The sequence below is a fragment of the Diadema antillarum genome, unplaced genomic scaffold (genome assembly GCF_040938485.1).
Source record: "Diadema antillarum isolate AM-2024a unplaced genomic scaffold, OU_Dant_1.0 seq00000742_RagTag, whole genome shotgun sequence".
NCBI lineage: Eukaryota > Metazoa > Echinodermata > Echinoidea > Diadematoida > Diadematidae > Diadema > Diadema antillarum.
Window position 1 is genome coordinate 158,702 of NW_027271639.1, and position 21,820 is coordinate 180,521.

The 21,820-nt window shown below is 37.1% G+C and overlaps 1 protein-coding gene across 1 annotated transcript in view; it reads left to right on the forward strand.

Annotated features, from left to right (window-relative positions):
• Positions 1-21,304, forward strand: part of LOC139738447 (uncharacterized) — a 116,597-nt gene extending 95,293 nt beyond the window's left edge. The window contains exons 27-34 of the mRNA XM_071649068.1: positions 1,756-1,881; positions 3,448-3,582; positions 6,318-6,443; positions 7,455-7,700; positions 13,515-13,646; positions 13,945-14,148; positions 15,548-15,634; positions 19,305-21,304. Coding sequence (XP_071505169.1) covers positions 1,756-1,881; positions 3,448-3,582; positions 6,318-6,443; positions 7,455-7,700; positions 13,515-13,646; positions 13,945-14,148; positions 15,548-15,634; positions 19,305-19,327 — 1,079 coding nt within the window. The 3' untranslated portion in view covers positions 19,328-21,304. The remainder of the gene's footprint in view (positions 1-1,755; positions 1,882-3,447; positions 3,583-6,317; positions 6,444-7,454; positions 7,701-13,514; positions 13,647-13,944; positions 14,149-15,547; positions 15,635-19,304) is intronic.
• Positions 21,305-21,820: the final 516 nt, after the last annotated feature.

The following is a 21,820-nucleotide window of genomic DNA, read 5'->3' on the forward strand; positions in this document are numbered from 1 at the left end:
CAGAGTTGATCCATGATGAACCTGATCACGGTTCAGATGATGAAATTGACGATTGAGAACAAGGAGATATGATATGGATGTAATGCTTTATTGCACAGAGTGATTATGAATGTTTTATTGATTGGAACACTTTGCAATGACAAATGATATGCAAGAATTTTACATGGATATACACATCACCCTTCATTGACATTGAGTTTTTATAACAGATATTCTTCTAATTGATAGGAATATTAATCTTCTCCTAATGTTGTTATTTTAGTGCATTTATTGCATTTCTATCATTTTTTATCATGTGACTTTTCCTCTCTGAATCTACAATTGTGTTCTCTTTTTTTGTGCACTTTGATGTTTTTGTAACCCAGTCTATCAATATAACTGTGTTTGTTTGAACAATTTCTATATTATGACTCTTTGTTCGAATGTGACGCAGTAAAAGGCACATATTACCTTTTCTAATGTGTTGTGTGTCTTGATTATGATTTCTCAGCATTTTCAATATAATATGCACCTGTGTTGTTTCACTTGTTGTCTTTCCTCTATGAGCCATGATGCACTGTTTTCTTTTATTCTGTCTAGTTGTGATTCCCTGCCACAGAACCATTAATGTTGTACCAAAAAAAAAAGGAAGACATTTGTAAAGATGAGCCATGTGAATGTCAAAAACAAAGCCAACATCAAACCATTGAAATGAAGCTAATGATCCATTTCCATAACAAATTAGTTCCAACCACAACATTTGATCTTCAGTGTACTTTTTTCTCCATGGCTGAGATCACTGTATCAATGAAGGAAAGCAACATATAAGGAGAAAATATTTGAAAGAACATATTGAGAAAAAAAGAGAGAAAGTGAAGAAAATTAACCTTTTCTTTGTATTTCAAGTATTATTTGAATTTCTGATGTTAAAGATAGCCCTTCCCTTTTGCATTCCTTCCCAAATAGCACAGAACATGATATATTCTACCAGAATGACAAGACTATTGTAAATCTATAACATTTATGTGATATTAGAAGGTTGTTAGCCGTTAAAATTCAAACAATGCACGAAACGCTCACCGTAACGTATTCTGTGTACTAGGCACAGCTGCATACATTAATCCTCCTGTGGTTGTAATAATTATACTTATACTTCGAACAAAATATATGCATATTAAAGCTGTCAGCTAGAAATGAAGAATTCACTAGCTTCTCTTACTTTGTTGTCGATAGCAAATAACAACACACCACTAACATGAACTACACGTGCAACTATAACAAAGTGCATCACACAGGTCTGTAAAACTAGACTAGTAGTTCAGATTTGTAATTTTTTTCGTAGTACGAAAAAAATATTCAAATCTTAACGGTCAATTTACTAAACAAATAAAGACCCTCTTGAGTTCAAAATTTACAGGAGGTTTCCAAATAATGTTTTCTTCAATACCTAAGTGTTCTCACCAATTTTTCAAAAATTTGCATGTAAAAGGGATTGGCTGTCTTTAATGCACGCACGCATATATTTGTAAAATTTTTGAAAAGAACATGGAATGCAATGGTCTCACTCTGATTTTATATGAATTTCAACTAATGTTGACTTTGTTTTCTTTGTGTTTCGAACTCTGAATATTCTAAAAATCATAATTTTGTAATGATTCTTAGTTGGCAGGCAGTCGCGAACTAAATCCTGTGGAATGTTATTTCAGTCCAGTGATCTGGCTCCTTGCTCGCTGGTGTTTTAAGATATGCATTTCATTTTTATTTGCCTTTATTTAGATCTGAATGAGTGTAGAAGATATCCCACTTTGTGTAATAATGGTCGTTGTGTCAACAAAAAGGGCAGCTTTGCTTGCATTTGTCCTCCCGGAGAACAGTTTAGCTATAATAGCAGGCGATGTATCGGTAAGAAATTTTCAGCGTAAGTGTAATTTCATGGCGTTGTGACAAGCTCTTGTTCATAATCATGCCATTTCTAGTGGATTGTATTTGACTGAATCTGATCTGTGTACCTTTGTTAAATTGTTTCTTTGGGATCATTTGTGTTTGTGAGAGAAATGCTTCATGCGAGTTTGTATTTCATGCTACAGTCTGGCATCCTCGCTTTCTCGCATTTCAGTTGGTGTGAAATCAAGTTGTTGGAATTGAAGATGTCCCGACATGACAGAACTCAAAATGTATCTCTAAAAACAATCTTAAATACTCTTAAATTTTGTAAGCTCGATACTAGATGGTAGAGGTGTGCTGTATGGACAATATATGAACCAGAGCTTGTCACATTGCGAAAGATGGCATTCTCATCAGCTTGTGTGCTATGCAATGGATGTGTGTATGACTTGAATTGCCCCTGGTGTTTTCTTCTTAGTTGAAAATATATTTTGGAGGCATTGTATCCTGTCATCAAAATTACATTCCTAATGTCTCTTCTCAAACCGTTTACTCCTCTACATTTTCCTATATCTTCATCCTAATTTGTGCATGTGTATTCATTTTCTGAAATCTTCAGGAGATATGTTATGGATGTATTTAAAGTAGTTTTGCTTTATGATGTTTCCCAAAAGTAAGCCAAGAACCATTTTCTTCTCTCATGTGATATAATCTCTCCTTGCTTTCGTTGCTTATTAAAGCAAAAGCAAAAGCAAATAAAAAATGCCATAGAGAAAGCAGTAGTAAGGCAATGCATCAATGTGTCCCGACTGTGCTCTGTAAAATTAAAAAGTGCAGATAAGCAACTGAGCCTATCAAAATTTATTGCACAAGTATTTGCAATTAATGTCGGTTAATTTGCCTTTTCGCAATGATTTATATTGGATATTTTCTCGTCATGTTGACACTGTAATTTTAATCACTTACATGAACTGTTTGGCCCTTTTTTCCTTTTTGTTATTTCTTAAGATTGTAATTTCATTATGGCACATGACATTTTCATGGTTTATCGTTCAGAAAGAAATTTCTAATATCTGTATGATTTTGCTTGATTTTTCAAAAGTATTGAATGTGATTTGGTAGAATTAACAGATTTTTTAAAAATCAAATTAAATGTATTTATTCATTTATTACTTTTTTTTGGGGGGGGGGAGGGTTGGGGGGAGATGGGGGAAGGGAACAGTGAATGATTTTGCCTGAAGTTGGTGAACAGTGATGGTAGATAGCTTTTGTGTTATTGTAAGTCATTGACAACTCGAATACAAAGTGATTGAACTCTCAATGTTTCCATGAGAGATGTCTGCTATCTGATAACAAATCTCTTTGTTAGTCAGTTTATCTCCCGTAGTATACATATTCCCAGATACTAACACAAAGTACAAATATGCTTAGCATTTCTGCATTTCTGAAGGTAAAATTTAGCATGTCACCAAGTCCCAATGAAAATGTGTTGGTGTGCAAAGAAGTATCATTCACAGGCCAATTTCTGCGTTGGATAGATTTATGCCATCACTTAAATATCTACTACCATTTGCATGCATACAGGCATTAACGCCATGGATGCCTGCACACGAAATCCAGGAATTTGCGGGAATGGCACTTGCACCTCCCGGGGACACAGCATCGTCTGTGAATGTCCCGAAGGATTTGACTATGAACCCTCAGCCAAGCTCTGCAAGGGTGAGTTGTATGCCTGATAGGGTCATGCGATCATCGAACAATCGCTCAAAATATGGTTGCAAGTTGTCTGTGAGAGCATTGATTTCTGGAGAAGAAAGTGGAGTCAATTTCATGATAGTTCCTTTTGTACAAAGGATGTCTCAATAGTCTCAATATGGGAGTACAGTTTGTGTCTGATACATTGATTCTCTGAATATAACTAAGATTTCTTCTGGTCAAGCAGTTTGTAAAAGTCAATATACTTTGTATAGTTGGTTGATTGATTGATTGATTGATTGATTTTCCGCAAAATAAAAAAAGATATGTACATCACTTTTTATTGAATAACACGAAGAAATTATCACAGAAGTACACGAAACTGTGGCTGGATAGCCCTACTCAGCTCCGCCCTCATTGTGGAGCTGTTCTACCGAGGGGTCCAGAAGAAAACACACACGGTATATCTGAAATTAACATGCAAACTTGTATCAACAAAAACTACACTACACCGAATTAAAGTAACATCCACTACTACCCTACCGTTATACGACCACTCTTACCATGATGGCAATAAGCCAAATCAATGAATTTAACAAATATATATATATATATGCTTCAATGAAATAGAATAAGAAAAAAAATACATCTACAAATACACTTAAGTTGAAAATTTGATACTATTATATAAACACGATCCTCTATAACTATAAAAGACTTGCAGCAGTATTGAGTTTGGGGTTTTGGAAGAACAAGAGTACCAACAGAACGAAGATTACATGGCGTATCAGAAAATCTAAACATATCTTTTAAATACGGTGCAGAAAAATTATTCATGGCCTTAACCCTATTTTAACTGGGGGGAGGGGTCAAATTGACCCCCCTCGACGTTTTGCGCCACGATTCCGCAACGCGCTAAGATTTGCCGCATCGTTTCATGACTTTTTTCATTGAAGTCTCCCACATATTTTGAGACCAAATTTGCGATGTCCGGGTACACCGCTCTGAAGTTACGTAATGTTTTGCATATGCATGTCAACCCGAAAACAGCTCAAATTCATGATATCGTGTGCAAATCCAATGCAAATTTTTTTTTGCAAAACGAAAAACGAAAAATGCAAAACAATAGAAAAACAAAAGGTCGAAAAAACAATAAAATACATAAGAAATGAACAAAACAATAAAAAACAAAAGAAATTATTGATTTTGAACGTGTTATTTTTTAACAACAAAATTGTTTAATGTGTCTTGAGAAATTCTTACACAAAAATTTAGCAATCCTAATAATAATAAAAATTATTAAAATAATAAAAAAATATGATTTCACGCGTAAATTTGCATAATTAATTAATCAAAAATAGAAAGGCAATATTTTTCCATTGTATGACCATATAATATTGTAGTTGACGTCCCCCTCTATCTTTAGGCGAAATTTCGCGGCAATCAGCGGCTGAGATCTGAAGGGGGGGTCAAATTGACCCCCCCCCCCCCCCCCCCCCCCCGAGTAAAGACTTGGTCTCAAATAGCCCAGTTAAAATAGGGTTAAATGTCATGGAGTACAAATAAGGTTCACCAGAGTACAGATTTCTTCATTTGAGACATATTTGTAAGGGTTTACTCAATGCCCTATTTTGTAAGTTTTATAATCTATCTGTGTGTTTTTCCACCGATGATCCATAAATGATATCGGCATAATCAATTTATTGGAGAATAAAAATTGTGTATATCAATTTCAAAGTCGAAGTATTTACATAACTGCGTAAACGGCTGGTACAGCATTTTCTCTTTCATCTTCTCAAGCACTACATTGTGCAGCATTCTGAACAATAAAATGTATTGTCATTATATCACTATTTTAGTGACAATAGAGGACAATCAGTACCAGAATTGATAGTAATTATTAGATAATGTATCAATAAAGAGCAGAACCCATTTACATATATTCACCTATGCTACAATAACTCTTGTGATAAGTTTAAAAGGTGCATCGTCCCGGTGTTTTAGTCAAATGCGTACACGGGCGAACGGCGCAAGTTTCCTATAGAGACCTACGCTATCGACTCCTCCACCATAGCGCTTACGCTTTGGCCCACTTCCCCGAGTCCGAAGAAGTCCGATCCTTTAAACAATAGTGAACACTTAAATGAAGAGATATCCAAATTTGAATAATGTCGCATTGGTGATTTCTGATGGTAAGTAATTTCACAGTATAGGAGCACTGCACAGGCAAATGCCTTTTCTCCTAATGTTATTTGTGTTTTATATATGTTGGGATTTGTAGAAGGATCTTTGGAACTGTGCAAGTTTTTAATGTGTTTGTGAGATATGAGAAGTAATAATTCTGTAATATAGCCAAAGGCTTAACCAATATGTGTCTTGTATAAAATCAGCAAGATCCTAAATGATATACATGTTGGTGAATTGAAAGTCAGCGCAGATCTTTCTAAAGGGGAGTAATCCTTGAGAATCCAGATCTACTACAGATGGGTTTGACTCAGGTGTTTTGTGGAAATATAAAAGTAGTAGGAAACACTGAGATAGTAACATGAAAAATCATAACAAAGAGCATAGTAAATCTTATAATTGATAAAATCATCTGATTGATTTTATTATCACTACTCATATAGTGATGTAGAGCCTGCTAATAGATTATATAGGAGTATAGAAGTATAGACAGGTTTGACTGTATTATCTTTTCTTACCTTTGTGATCCTCTCTGACAAAGCTAAATTGTTTTGTCCTTCTCTGTTTGCCATCAGCCATCAATGCATGCGACATCCCGTTCATTTGTGGGGTGGGTGCCATTTGTGAAAACACAGCATCCGGCTTCAATTGTCGCTGCTCTCCTGGCTTCTTCTACAGCCACCAGGACGGGATGTGCACTGGTAAGTGTGGAGCAGAGGATGGTGTATAGTCTCACCTGCTTACTACTGATTGACCAGAAGTCATTGATTTATGCCTTCACCCCCTCCTCCTCCTCCTACTCCTTCTTCTCCTCCTCCCCCTCCTCCTCTTTCTCCTCCTCCTCCCCTCCACACGATCCCCTATTTTTGTTTGTAAGCCGCCTCCCAACCCTGCGGAGCGTGGTTCCAAATTACAAACTCCCTTCCGATCCCCTCCAATGCCCCATCTTGTTTTGTTTTGTTTTGTTATGCTTTAATTGTTATGTTTTGTTTTGTGTTAGCAGCCAACCAACCCTGATCAGCATAGTTCTAAACTACACAATTTTTTAAAGAACTTTTATTACAAAGTAACTTTAGGAAAAAGAGATCGCTTGGAGATTTCTGTTAATGAGACATTTTGGTTTCTGTATGTTTATACTTTACCGAGCCACTGAATAGACCTTCTTGTGACGCTCATGTCTCGATTCTGAAATGAAAAAGAAATGAAGAGACCTTCTGAAAAAAGAAAGGCAGGCTACTTACAGAACAAAAACTAAACCAGATAAGCACCAAAACTAGGACAGAACAAACATACGATAACAAGGATTCACATACATTTTCCCTCTTTTTTTAGGAGGGGAAAGGCTTTATACCCACTTTAGGCAATAATGTGTTTTGCCTCTGTGAGATTGTGGCAACAAAAGCATATACAATTTGGAGTAGTTAGATAGAGTCCCATGTTTCAAAGATGAACTTTGGTCTTTGGATCAAGGGACTTATGTAGAGTTAAGGCGGGGAAAAGAAAACACATTAAAATGTTTTTCTTGGGGTTCTTGATTGCGTTTATAATGGTCTTGATATCGTGTATATGAAAGACTATAGAACAAGTACTAAAAAATATAGTGAGAATCAAGACATTCATTTTTTCCTGATCTCTGCAAATACATCCTATGCAAGTACCATGTTATGTAACACTACGTGATAAAAGATCGAGCCGCTGGTTTGCCATTGCAGAAGTTCCAAGACCACCTCTACAGACAACCACTGGAAATCGCCCGCAACCCCAGCAGGGCGTTGATCCAATAGTTCCCGTAGATCCAGTCATTCCTACAGATCCAGCCGTTCCGGTAGATACTGGTCCCAATGAGTGCGACGCTTTCCCGAGCCCTTGCACCAATGCAGTCTGTGTCAACACAGCTGAGGGATTTATCTGCCAGTGTGTTGCAGGGTATCGTCAAGTTGACTCCGTGACATGCGAAGGTACATGCCGACAGAACAAAGAATCTATACTTATTTTATATGTTTCTATACATTTTTTAAAAATATATATTCATCGCCAGTGTGTTATACTGCCCTCTTACGGGCAGTGTTTGAGATTTATGTTATATTGTTGTTGTACAACCTTCGCCCCTTTCGGCCGGCAGTTTGTGTTGCGTGAGAATAATAAAGTTTGCTTAAACCTTAACTATTGTGACTGGTTATCCATCCCCGAACAATGTTCTCTTAATGGCGTGATGGCAGCCAGTTGGTCGGCAAAAACGTGTCGTGATAGGTAGTTATGGTTTGCTCGCATCTGCTGTAGTCCCATACGTAGCCCTTGAATGGCTGTTCCCTGTCCCCTTTTGAGGCAACGACCTCGCGCGCACCCAGGCTCGAGAGAGAGGCCGCCCCTACCAGTATTGTAACCAGAAGTACAATGTACCAGGTACCTTACCGTGTTTATGATTCTGAGCCAATTCACATCAAAAGAAATGAAAGCAGAAATGAATGGATGACTGAAGATGATTATGTCGGTCTTGATTATGATGATTTCTGTGACGATTATGATGGTGAAAGTTATGACAGTTGTGATGAGCCCTTCGGGGACCCAAACCAACCTCGTCCCCATGATGATAGAGTATTGCATGCTACTCGGTATGATGCAGTCAGTCCCAGTACATGTAGCAGTACTGGTCATCCTGTCCCTATGTGTATGAGTAGTCTTAGTGTTAGTGAGTCCAGTCGTTCTAATGTTAGACATAAAGTTCACAGTTGCCCAATATGTCTCGTGGCCAATCGCCCGAACCAGCATCACATCAGTGATTGCTCATTCCTACCAGAGCATGAAAGAGGTATCATTACATGTGCTCGCCAAGCGGCGTCCATCCTCGGCTACTCTGATTCCTTGTGTCCATATGACAATTATGTGGATGATTATGATGAGCTAGAGTCAGAATGTGATTTTTCAGAAGTTGATGAATGTTTTGATGATCTTCATGACAGTGCTTTGGCTACAGATATTGTCTGCTTGTCTGCTAGGGTATGTGTTGCTGATTCAGACAGTACCAGTCGTGGAGATGCAAAGGATTTGTCAGATTCAGACAGGTCAATAGGGTTTCAAGACAATTCTTACTGCTATGATCGTGGCTCATCACATTTGGATGATTTCCACTTTCAAGTTGATCAGTCACCACAGTCTCCTGTAGCTAGTCCCTCGGTGTTGCCAGAAAAGGCCTGTATGTCTCCCTACATTGATCTTGACCATGGTCAAAAGAGTGTCCGGGTTACTCTTGTCAGCGGTTCTCCACAGAACTTCATTGGCTATTCAGTGTTTAAGAGTCTTGATGGTGTTTTAACGGACTCTTCCGAGGCTTATCCAGTTGACCGTTCTTCACCGTATGCAATCATTGGAGGGACGTGCCTTACACTCACAAGAGATGGAAAGGCATTTCTCTTTGAAGGGTTAGTTGTTGACTGTCCGGATGTTATGGTTGAGGCAGGCATTCCGTTCATAGTGTTACACGACATTACCATCCGTCCCGCGAAGCGCCGCATCACAATTGGTGATGGACCTTCGTACACCTATGCTCCTGCTCCTACACCAGAGGCAGATATTCGGCTGTCCCGTACGCCTCCATTGTCTCTCAGCCTTCCCCGTTACAACCCACCTTCATCCATCCCTGATGATGTGACCGAACCTCCACCAGCCAGCAACGGTCACCACCAAGGCATAGGCCTACGCCCCCATTCCAAGGATGCTGAGGCTGCACGTCAGTGTCTAGCTCAGTCGGAGCTAGCCATCATTCGCACCCCTGCGATGAATGGCACCATCCCTGATGTCACTGATGATGATTCCTGTGATGCCCTAGCCGCACCTCATCATCTCTGTGGCTGGCCAGCATGTCAGCCATCTTCGGATGTCAACCAGTGTTCCTTGGACACCTCACCCCCTGATGAGCTCCCTGTGGATGTTCTAAACATCAGTGTTGGTAGTACTACCACTCCTCATCGACACGGTGGCCCCCCAGACCATCCTCGCATTATCGAGATCAACGACCCTCCTGGGCGCCCCCCAGATGCCTCCAGTAGACCCCGTGCCTTCACCAATGCTTCCACTCCTAGAGGTACTTCTCGCTTTCCACGGTGCGAGAAGATTCCTGCACGTCGTCTTCATCTTAGCACACCTGTGATGTCTCCAACTTCAGACATTGCTCCCACTCCTCAACCAGGTCACTACACATGCTTGCATGTAGGACCCCCTCCTGGCCGTCCTCCAGACATTGACTGTTTATCCAGAAGCTAATAACCTCCATTTATGACCTCGGCTACCGGATGTTTCTTTACTCTGATTTGTGACTTGCATTGTGTGCTACTTACTACTTCACTTTTGTAAGTTTTGTTAAATTCATATTTGTGTATGTAATAGGATAAACGGACTGTTTTAATTGAAACAACAAAGGATAAGTTTATGGGATTTTTTTATCACAATGTACGATGTATGTGTAATTAGTGCTTGGAAGTGAGAAACGAACTTGTGATGTAAAAGTTTGTGATCTATTATGTTTCATGCCCAAGGTGATATTGTAAAGTCTAGTTGACAATTTATGTTAGTTACATTGGATTTTTTCTGACAACGAGTGAAGTTTGTGTGAATTGTGTAGTTCTGCAACTCTTGATATTTTCGGCACTCTCAGATTTAAAACTCGTGTTCATTTTTTGTTTGTTTGTTTTTGTGATTGTATGGAATGAATCTGTGCGTGTATTTTTTTTTTACTTTTTAAGGATATTATAAACCTGATAATATTCTTGTTATGGTTTCAAGTGTTTTGCATTGATTATGATTCAATGTAATGTACAGAAACAGTACATGTACATGTATATTGTTATTGGATGCAAGTACATGTAGTATACATCATGTAAGCAGCCAGTTGACTTGCACATAGCAAGTTGTGCAAATCTGAATAACATGTTTACCATTTTATGTGTGTAGCATACACATGATGGTTTTGACAGCAACTCAAGTATAAGTCAGCATTTTTATGTTTGTGTTTTTGCCTTTCAGTTTGCCCAGTGTGTATGATTCTTTGAGTCATTTCCTATGTCTTATGTCAAATTCGTGTATTGCACACATCTAGGAGAGGTGAGATTTTTCCATACGTATGTATGATGCTCGTTTGATTTTTTTGTTGTTGTTGCACATGCAAGGGTAGAATATCAGTACTAGGTTTATTGCTAAAGAAAAGATAAATGTATGTATGATGATAATTTGTCATTATATGAAGTTTATATGATATGTATGGTAACACATTGTACATGGCATATACAATGTAGTTTTGATGGACCTCATGTAGCTCATTCTTCCCCTTTTTGATATGTAAGAATTATGTGTCAGGTCATATTGTATGGAGTGACGTCAATGTCGGAGTTCGTTTTTGATACACTTGAAGGACAAAATATGTTTCGGAAGTTTGAGTACGTTTTTAAAAGTATAATACACCGTACAGGTGTATTTGATCTCTGCGTTTTTCTGATACAAATGTATATTGTAATTTGTTTTTATATACAGTACATCTTTTACTGGATGTATCGTTGTCAGTTGTTTCGTTTGGTATATGCCAAAGGGTTGTAGTAATAACTCACATGATAAGTTAATGATGACATTAAGGTTTTGATATTGCTACATCAGATGGGTGGCTATTCTCAGCGGCTTTCATTCACATGCGTGTCTTACTCATACCGATTTGAATACATGTATCAGGCATTATTATGAACACACCACATTGTTGTTTTCAATGCCATGTTGGTTTCATTTGATTTATCTAGGGATTTTTGTCTCTGCGCTTTTAGAGCCTATGTTGATGTCTATTTGGTTCTAATGTGACAACATTGTGTGTGGTGTGTATGTGCGTTAAGACTGTAGAGGAAAGACAACTATAGTGTAGTGTTTATGTACACTCGTCCCAAATCCCAGCATATGTAGAAGAAAAGAGATTACAGCTGTATGTGCTGAGTTTAACAGTGTTGTAACAAAAGAGTGAATGCGAGTGGGGAGACCATGGTACTTACGTAGGCCTACAGTAGTAGTGTTTCATATTGTGAGAAAAGGTAGAAAGTGAGGTAGCTACATGTGTTTGTATGATACAGTTTGTATTTGATAGTTGACATTGTGAAATATTTTCTGTCTCATTTACATCGTAAAGTAGTTTGTTTTATTAAGTGTTGTTTTATGATTGGTAGAAGACGTTGTACAGGGTATGTATGAGGTTATACATGTATAGCATAGGTTAGTGGTATTTTTGATGAGCATGATTCTGATTGTTGATCCAGTGAGTAAGTACTGTATATGTATAGTAAGTGCTTATCATAGTGTAATGTTGGTGTTTCATATTAGTCGGTTGTCAGTCAGTCCATACAAGTTTCTAGAGACTGTGTCTATATGGGGATAATGTTTGTATTAATGTTATCAAATCATTGAGTGTTCGTAATGTGGTCTAGCTATCCACATCATTAGTCAGAAGTTTGATTGGTTTAATTCCACACACATTCTTGGCATATTGAATGTGCATGATTATTCCATAGCCAAGGGTTTTCCATTGTGTCGTGTAGAAGAAGACAGAAAGAAGAAAGTGATCGCGCCAGTGTGTTATACTGCCCTCTTACGGGCAGTGTTTGAGATTTATGTTATATTGTTGTTGTACAACCTTCGCCCCTTTCGGCCGGCAGTTTGTGTTGCGTGAGCATAATAAAGTTTGCTTAAACCTTAACTATTGTGACTGGTTATCCATCCCCGAACAATGTTCTCTTAATGGCGCATATGTTTCTGGTGGAAATGGAAAAATATAATATGAATGAGAGCAAAATATTTACAGGCATCATCACAATGAGATGACCGATAAATTGATGGAGGCAAAGCCTAGAGTGAATTCAGCACTATATCAAAGATACCACTTAATCGTGATCTAAGTGTCAATGTAAATCTGAAAAGCTGAGGTATATCAATCTTTTTACTGAACACCCCCTATGAAACTTTCCCAATAGAAGAAACTGTCTTTATAGCCTGTGTAGTAAAGTTTTATATTAATCGTATCAATATCTGACAAATTCTGCCTCATCACAAGCAATGCAGCTGAAATTAGTGAAGCACTTTCAACATTTAAAATCTTAATCCTGCTTGAATCATTCTTGCAGCCACATTTAAACCCTGTTTTTCCCAGTTAAATTTGCCTAAACAGGTTGTGAATTTACTCTTTATCCTCTGCAAGTCATAGGTAATGTTGCAGGGTCAGGTATCTTACAACATTTCACCTATATGCAAATGTTCTGATCGCCTGTGGCTTAGGTCTGAACTTACAACATAGTAATTACTGGTATATTGTTCAATCTTTGTGAAAATCTGGAAATTTTTTACACAACATCTGTGCATGTGTTACTTAGTGGGTAATTCATATTTGAGTAGCATATCACATTTTCATGGATGGGCAAATATGTATTCTACTGTTTTGGCCAGTAATTAATTAGTAAACTTAAATCTAAATCATGGGCATAGTTTCATTTTTTTTTTCTTTTTTGTGGTTGCCGCCGTAGCGAAAAATGGTGTGCGAAACTCATTGCACATTTGCATTAGAATAAAGAATACCGGTATCTGAGGAAGTAAATTTCATTGATGTCTATGTTCCCCATCCATACTGTACATCATGTTAAAAGCACACTTACAAAACAAAATGAGATAATGACGCACCTCTGAAGCACATTGTGGTATATGCTCATAGTCAACATAATTTCTTGTGTCTTCTAATCTTTGCATCCGTTGCACAGATATCAATGAATGTGAGGGAACTGACGGACATCATATGTGCATGTTTGGGAACTGTATAAACGAGCCAGGCACTTTCAGATGCGAGTGCCCCGCCCCTCTCATTTTGGACAGTACGCAACGCAGGTGCATTGGTGAGTTTTTATGTTTTCTGATCAAAGATTTTACGTTTTTTGGTATGCACAAGTGAATGGCAAGTCTCACTCAACTGGCATTATACCATATCAATAGGTTTTAAATAGGCTACATCATGAAGTGAAAGTGTTAGATTATTTTTCTTTATCATTTTTGTGCTTTGGTGGAGCATGCATTGTTCAATTTTGACTTTGACTTCAATTCCATGAAATGTTGCACTAAGATATGTGAGGATTATATCAAATCAAAGGATTGATCAGTACCGATTCATACTCGTGTGTTGGCATGTTATTGCAGAATTAATCGGGCCCATTAATTACGGCGGCGGCGCAAACCCCCCTCAGGAGGAACAGTTGGACACCTGTTGGGGTCAGTCTGGCACCAATGAGGATATCTGCACCAACATGGTGATGGAGTCTATTACTTACCAGGAGTGCTGCTGCACAAGAGGGGTCAGCTGGGGCACCAGTGAGTGCAATGCCTGCCCCCATGCCAACAGTGGTGAGTCACAAGCCTAATCAACTTTACAGTTTTAAAAAAAAATCTACACATTTTGTTTGTTGGTTTTCTGTCTTGTTTCAGTCACTCAGAGCATTTACACTTGCTGAAAACCAGTGTCACTTTACTTGACCTTAAAGAGAATCCACCCTAAAAATGAATAAACTTCAAAAGAAAGAGAAAAACATTCCCTACAGAATGATACAAAATAACAAAAATCTGATAAGAAATAAGGAAGATATGACATTGTGAAATTTCACATTTTTTCAGAAAACATTTCTTGACCAGTCCTTATGAATATTCAGAATCTCATATTTCAGCTGTATAAATATAAAACTTGCCTTAAAACCACCCAAAATAAAGAACAAATGTTGACTTTGATACATCTTGATATGAGAACATGCTTTTACTTGTATTAGCTAAAAATTTAAATTTTATCCAAATTTCATATATAACATACATGAAAAATTGTGAGGATATGACATCTTCAACTCGGATAAGGAGTGATCAAGAAATGTTTTCCGAAAAAAATGTGAAATTTCAAAATGTCACATCTTCCATATTTCTTATCGGATTTTTGTCGTTTGTGTATCGTTCTGTAGGGAATATTTTTCTCTTTCATTTGAAGTTTGTTTATATTTGGGGTGGATTTCTTCTTTAATTAGCTTAAACTTCTTCTTTCTGTGTGATTTTGTCTTTCGCAAGTAGTTCACATTCTCTGTTCCTTGTGGTGGGGTAGGTACAATCCCTACACAGGTGGAAGACCACGCCTGTAAGTCTCATATGCATGCAGGTCTCGAAATTTAGACAGTCATATGTCCAAAAACAGGAATCACTTTCATACCAGTGAGCGATGAGTGAGTGTCCACATCAGCAAACACACAGTCAATCAACCCCCCCCCCCCAACACACACACAAACAAAACAGTGAAACACCTGAGGAATTCTAGAGACCAAAGTCTAGAAATTATGTGAAATCATGAATGCATGAAAGCTAAAAGAGATGTTTACTCACTTCATATGGAAGAGAAATGGTATCATGATTGTTTTAAATTTTGAAATTTTTAAATAAGCTCCTTCTCGTCTACTTTATAATTATTGTAATAAGGAGCAATTTCTACTGTAATGTGAAGAAGGTAACAATAAAAACTCAATTTGTCTGTCATACTCGCTGTCAGAGAACATGTGGAACTCTTCATAAATGTTCTCACATGAACAATATTAAGCCAACTCAAATTTTGAGATTATGATGAGTCCTTTTAACTATTGAAATCTTCCTCTGATGGTTTTGCCTTAATGATGTCTCTGTGTACATCCTATCACTCCCTCTTTCTCTCTCTTTTTCTTACTTGCTCTCTCCATCTCTCTTCTGCTCTCTTCTTTCTTGGCATGTGTGTCGACAGAGGAGTACCGAATGCTCTGTGTACCGGTATCAACATTTGGCAGCATCAACCAAGATGGTGTTAACCTCCAAGTAGCAGACCAACCAGGTGAGCTTCAGTGTGAAAGAAAACATTTTTTTGGGGTTCAAAATATGTATTCTACATCAATATAATAACCACCTGGGGCTCATTTGATAAAAGATGTTAGGATAGCAAATTTTGCTGGAGTGGCAACTTCCTATAGCAACAGCCAATCAGGAAGCTGGATTCCTTTCATCACCTTGACAATTGCTATTCCAGCAAGAGTTGCTGTCATATCAACTCTTTTAAGAAATGGGGCCCTGGTGTCTCACTACTCTGACATCACCCTGAAGCATCATGTGTGTTTGAGGTCAAAGTTTCCTGTCATATCGAGTGGGAGTGGCATCATAAATTGCGCATCATAAATTGCCAGTGAAAGGGTATTCAGTTTCAAATGACATACAATGTTTAAAGGATGGTGAAAATTAACTTTGATTGGTTATGAGAAAGGGAGGATGATAGTTTTTAAAGTGTGAAACAAAATGTGTATCTGCAGACCACATGTTATGATTTTATGTTGTGTAAGTTATCACTGCATGATGTCAGCCATCCCTAAAGTTGCCTGATTATAGCAGCAACAAGTTTTCATGTCTGTTTGTAAAATTCGGTGTGCTCAGACTACTAAATTTATTTATTCATGTTTTCTTTTACAAAATACAGGGTAGGCACATTTAGTTTGCTAACTGCTTTACAATGGCACCCTGTTCATACACAAAATAAAATGACAAATACATTTGGAGTAACATGATTCACAAATACAGAACAATGACACAAACAAACAAAAGAAATAAACTTAACTACACTTCTGTTACATACTGTATACTGCATATATCAAAAGTAGGGCCTTAACAATTTGGAAAAGGGGAGAGTAACCATTAAAAAAAATGTCTAGTGGGTGTGACCGTGAAAAAGGAAAATAGGTATTGTTGAATTCATGTGAGAAAAAAAAAAAGCATGGGAATAAATGTTAAAGAATTTGTTGTGAATACAAGTGTATATTCAGAGATGAAGACAGTTTTACATCAATGAGGAGTTTGTTGTAAAGAGAGCTACCGGTGCACAAAAAGGAACGTTTCTTACTCTCTAAAAAAAATCGAGTGAAAATATTCACTCTTGAAGGAGTGAATACAAAAAAAATTGAATTTAGATTGAAGTTGGCGTGAATTTTGAGTGAAAATCTTCATTTTCACTCGTTTTAGAGTGACGTCAGGGATCACTCCAAAATCTTCAAGTGATCCCTGAGGTCACTCCAAAATGAGTGAAAATGAACATTTTCACTAAAAATTCACTCCAATTTCAATCTAAATTCAATCTTTTTTGTATTCACTCCTTCAAGAGTGAATATTTTCACTAGGTTTTTTTTAGAGAGTATATTCAGTTTTCAGGTAATTGATAGAGTGCTATTCTTAGAATATCATGTTTTGTAGTAATTGACCTAATAAGAAGTAATCAAAGGGTTTAAATAGGTAGATACCAGATTATGAAGGATTTTGAAGGTGAGTATGCAATATTGCAGTGTGATTCTTTCTTCAATATTTTCTTTCTACATTTAAACAAAAATTGAAATCTATGTTAATAAATGAATATAACCAGCCTGATTAGAATTTTTTAAATATCTTATATGCGCAGTATCCTCGTTTAATGTATATTTCTGGTTTATGCTCCCATTATATAATCACTGCATCCGTACCTGTATTAACATTTTGAACTCATTATGAAGTTGATTATAATGTGCATGTATATACTTGTGTATCTATATGCCATATTTTCACTCAGTTCTTACTCTTTGGGTTCTTTTTTTGACTTTTTCTTTTTCTTCTCTTTTATTTCTTTTTCCCTTTGTACCTTGATATTTTAGCTTTCATATCGTTTCATCATTATTACTTTGAGTCCTATCTCCATTGATTGCATAGCAAATTTACACCGGTATTTTTTCATGGAACCTGCGTTTACAAGCTTTGCTTTTGCGGTTCGATCATATTTCACAAGTTATAGAGAATTGTCTTATGTATATTATGTATGCTGACACACTTTCTGTTCATGACTCGACTTATAACATATTTTGTATCTTGCTTGGTTTGTATTCTTTTTTGGGGATGTATTTTGATGTCAAGTGAAATATGAAAATAAACGTGCTGGAACTGTTCACTGTGTCTCGAGTGCAAGACCAGTGCAGTTTCAGTTATTCAATTCAATTCAATTCAATAGAGAGCCAGTTTAATGTGGTAAATATTAGTCACATATAGTAGAAATGCACAAATGGCCAGTTACCGATAACTTTCTTGCTCCCCCCCCCCCCTATCTCACTCATTCACCCAATTTTTATGCCTCCGCCACGAAGTGGTGCCGGAGGCATTATGTTTTCGGGTTGTCCGTCCGTCCGTCCGTCCGTCCGTCCGTCCGTCCGTCCGTCCTTCCGTCCGTCCGTCCTTCCGTCCGTCCGTAATGAATTTTGTGGACAAGGTAACTATCGAAACCTGTTGAGGTATCCTAATGAAACTTGGCATGTATGTGTATTAGGGGGTGAAGTTGTGCCTATCAACCTTTGGGTGCACATGCTCAAGGTCAAAGGTCAAAAGGTCAAGGTCAAATACATAAAATTTCACTATTTCCACCATATCTATTGAATGCCTGAAGATATTTTCTTGAAACTTAGTGTATACATGTTCTACCCAATTAAGATTCTCTGGTGAAAGTTTGGGTCATGAGGTCAAAGGTCAAAGGTCAAAAGGTCAGGGTCAAATACATAAAATTTCACTATTTCCACCATATCTATTGAATGCCTGAAGAGATTTTCTTGAAACTTAGTGTATACATGTATTACCCAATTAAGATTCTCTGGTGAAAGTTTGGGTCATGAGGTCAAAGGTCAAAGGTCAAAAGGTCAAGTAAAAATATCAAAACTTCTTTTTTTTCTCCATACCTTGGAAAATTGTTCAAGGTATCTTCATGGAACATAGTATACAAGTATACACGTACTGACTGGAAGTGATTATCTAGAGAATGTAGGGTTCATGGGGTCAAAGGTCAGGGGTCAAAGGTCAAGTGCAAGACTTCAAAATTTTACTATTACCCTCATATTTATGCAATGCCAGCAGGGTTGTTTTTTTACACTTGGTGTATGCGTGTGTAACCTACATGTAATAGAAATTCTCTGGAAAGTTTTTTTTTTTCTCTTTTTGCCTCAAAGGTCAAAAGGTCAAAGATCAAGTGAAAGTGCTGAACTAACTTTTTCCTCTTGGAAGTGGCTCAAGTTACCTTGAAACTTAGTACATATTATGCATGTTCTACCTGAAAGTAATTATCTTATGAATTTTAGGGTCAAGGCCAGATGAAAATGGTAACAATTTACTATTCAATTCAGAAATTGCACTTTTTCTCCACACCTGTACCTTGAAAATTACTCAATGCCTAAATGTATGAATGGGTCAAAGTCAAGTTAAAGTCCTTAAATCCCTAGATACATGCTCTCCTATTCATCCAATTAAACCTACGTCAAGGAAGGTGAACATTCCACACATTTGTGATGAACTTGTCATTCAAATATTTTGCCAATTTTGTGAAAATGTAATCACACAGTGTCCACATGTACTATCTAGACCTATTGGGAAAATCATGCATTATGGCGGAGGCATACCAGTCGCCAAAGCGACATTTCTAGTTATTTCTGTCATGCTCCTTTCGTCTTTTGATACAGTACCAGGCATTCCGAGGTCATAGTAAGAAGCCCCGATGGAGTTCAACTTCTCTGAGATCATACTTTGGACATAACGTGCATAACGCAATCTATTTGGCCCTGTGGATTGTGACGACGAGTGAGCCTGAGATATTCCTAACCGATGCAACTTATTAAAGGTCTATCGTGACCAAAGTGATAATTATTGTCCATCCTCTCCCTATCCTTATTTTTCCTTTTCTTTTCTGGCCCTGGAGTTGTTAATATTGTATTGGTGTATACATAGTTCTCTGTATTTTTGTGTATTTATGGACATAGGTGGGCAAATTTAGATGCAAGGAATTCTTCCTCTTTTGTGGCATGTTGCAACTTCTAGTAATATTTACCATGATTCCAAAAAACTCCTTCCTACACAATCTAAAAAAACAATGTTTGCTTTTACCAAGACTTGTTTCTAGCTTGCACTGTGAGTGTGACAGCTACCAAACTTGATGCTTTGACACAAATCAATGAGTAATTATGCTTCAAAATGTGAACAATTACTATAGATGATATTGACTGATGTGCTGAAACTAATAGTTGAACATCTTTACTTTTTGTGAGAGAAACACCCTGTGCTAAGCCCTTGTTCTTACAAAAGAGGCACTGAGTGTGGCAATTGTCCATGTTGATGATTAATTTGAGGAAATTATTAGGGAACTTGTCTTTCATGAGTAAAATGTCCTGTCCTTCATATTAGAATTAATCCCTAAATTCATCCATTCTGAGCCAAGAATAAATGAACCAAATTTCCCATGACTTTTTCTGAAGGAGCTGAGAGGGGCATGTAGCATTGCTGAAGACAATAAAAAGCACACGCTGAAGACGAACTTGTCTGTGACATGAAATGGTTTGATGAAATACGCATCGTCACAATTTTACTGGAATAAAATTTTTATCGCGTGCATGAACAACCACACTCCTCAGTCTCTTCGGGTTGTAAGTTGGGCAGCTGCTCTGAAGGTGTGGACTGAGTGATTATTGAAAGGAATACTGGGCTTTCTGAGAATGTGGAGCAATTGCCAATACCTTGTTATGTAGTCTCACTGGTCTGTATCCTAAAGAGTTCCAAAGCTGGTCAGACCAGTAAAAATCAAGGCTGAATATAACTACATACAAAAAAGAAGCATGACAGCAAGCAGTCTGTCACTGTATAGCAAAATAATGCATTTTTAGTAGAGGATTTTCCCAGTTCATTGGGTGTTATATTTCAATGAATTCATTTGATCATATCATGAGACATTACAATATTTCTGAAAATCCAAAGTTTTGCCATGAACTGTACACAACAACCTACCATTCCAGATGAAAAATTAGATGTTTTTCTTTTCGTGATTTCAATACATTACAAAATTTCCTATTTCATCCCATATTACGACAATCTCAGTCGAAACAAAAGGCATAATTATGAGAGGTTGCCACTGTTGGCAATTATATCTCCCGTTTGATGTTTGGTTCTATCAGCACTTGTAGGTTTGTTGAGTTTTCTTCACATACATTTCAGTGGTGACAGTATTTAAGTTTGGACGTGGCAACACACTTGGTATATGGCAGCAAAGTCCCTGAATAATGGTCACTAGTGGTTAACACGTGTTTGACAAAAAAGAAACAGCAACCACACCACGAAAGGGATATGCATGTATGAAAGAAAATTTGTATGCCATAAGAACGAAATGAGAAAAGAGCTAATGGTAAGTAAATGAAATCCTGTCCCAGAGTGAAGCCCACATGGAATATTTTGCTTGCCTCTGCAATTACTACAACAATTTTGTAGATGATTTAAGCAGCTTTTCACCCATGTAGAGGTAAAAAAAAAAGAGATGTTCATCTTTTTGAAAACCACAATGTAATCATATGCCACACCACACAAAAGCAAGTTTTGAATACAAAAGGATGTATAGAATTTGCTCTCTTGAATTCAAGGACATAAAGTTATATTTCCTAGAGCAACATTGTGTATCTCATTGCAGATAACTAGGTAATACATATGTACATGTAAGACTTTACTACTGTGTATACAAGTTTTGCCAATCATATCAAGTTTTGCAGCTTCAGACTTTCTAAGATGATGCCAGTGTGTTGATTTAAATGAAATGTGCTTTTATCATTATGCTCTTCATCATGTGTAACATGTTAAAATGTTCATGCAATTAACACTAAGTGTATTACTATGACTTATTTGCACAAATTGTCATCTGTGTTAAGGATACTATTTGTTTTTCACGTATTAATTTATAGCAAGATGGATTTAGCATATTTATTTGTTCTTGTAAAATATTGTCAATAGTGCTCATTCTATATTGTGTAAATGTATTTGTAACTCTAATTTTTTTTTGAAAAAAAAAATGATATCAAGATTGTACAGAACATCTGTGTAATCAATAAGTTAAAGCTTGTTTGACGAAAAACAATAATGTATATATATACGTTATAAAGTTAGTGACTTTTCCAGACTATGCATCATATGCTGATAAATATTTATTGTGTAGCCAGGCAGA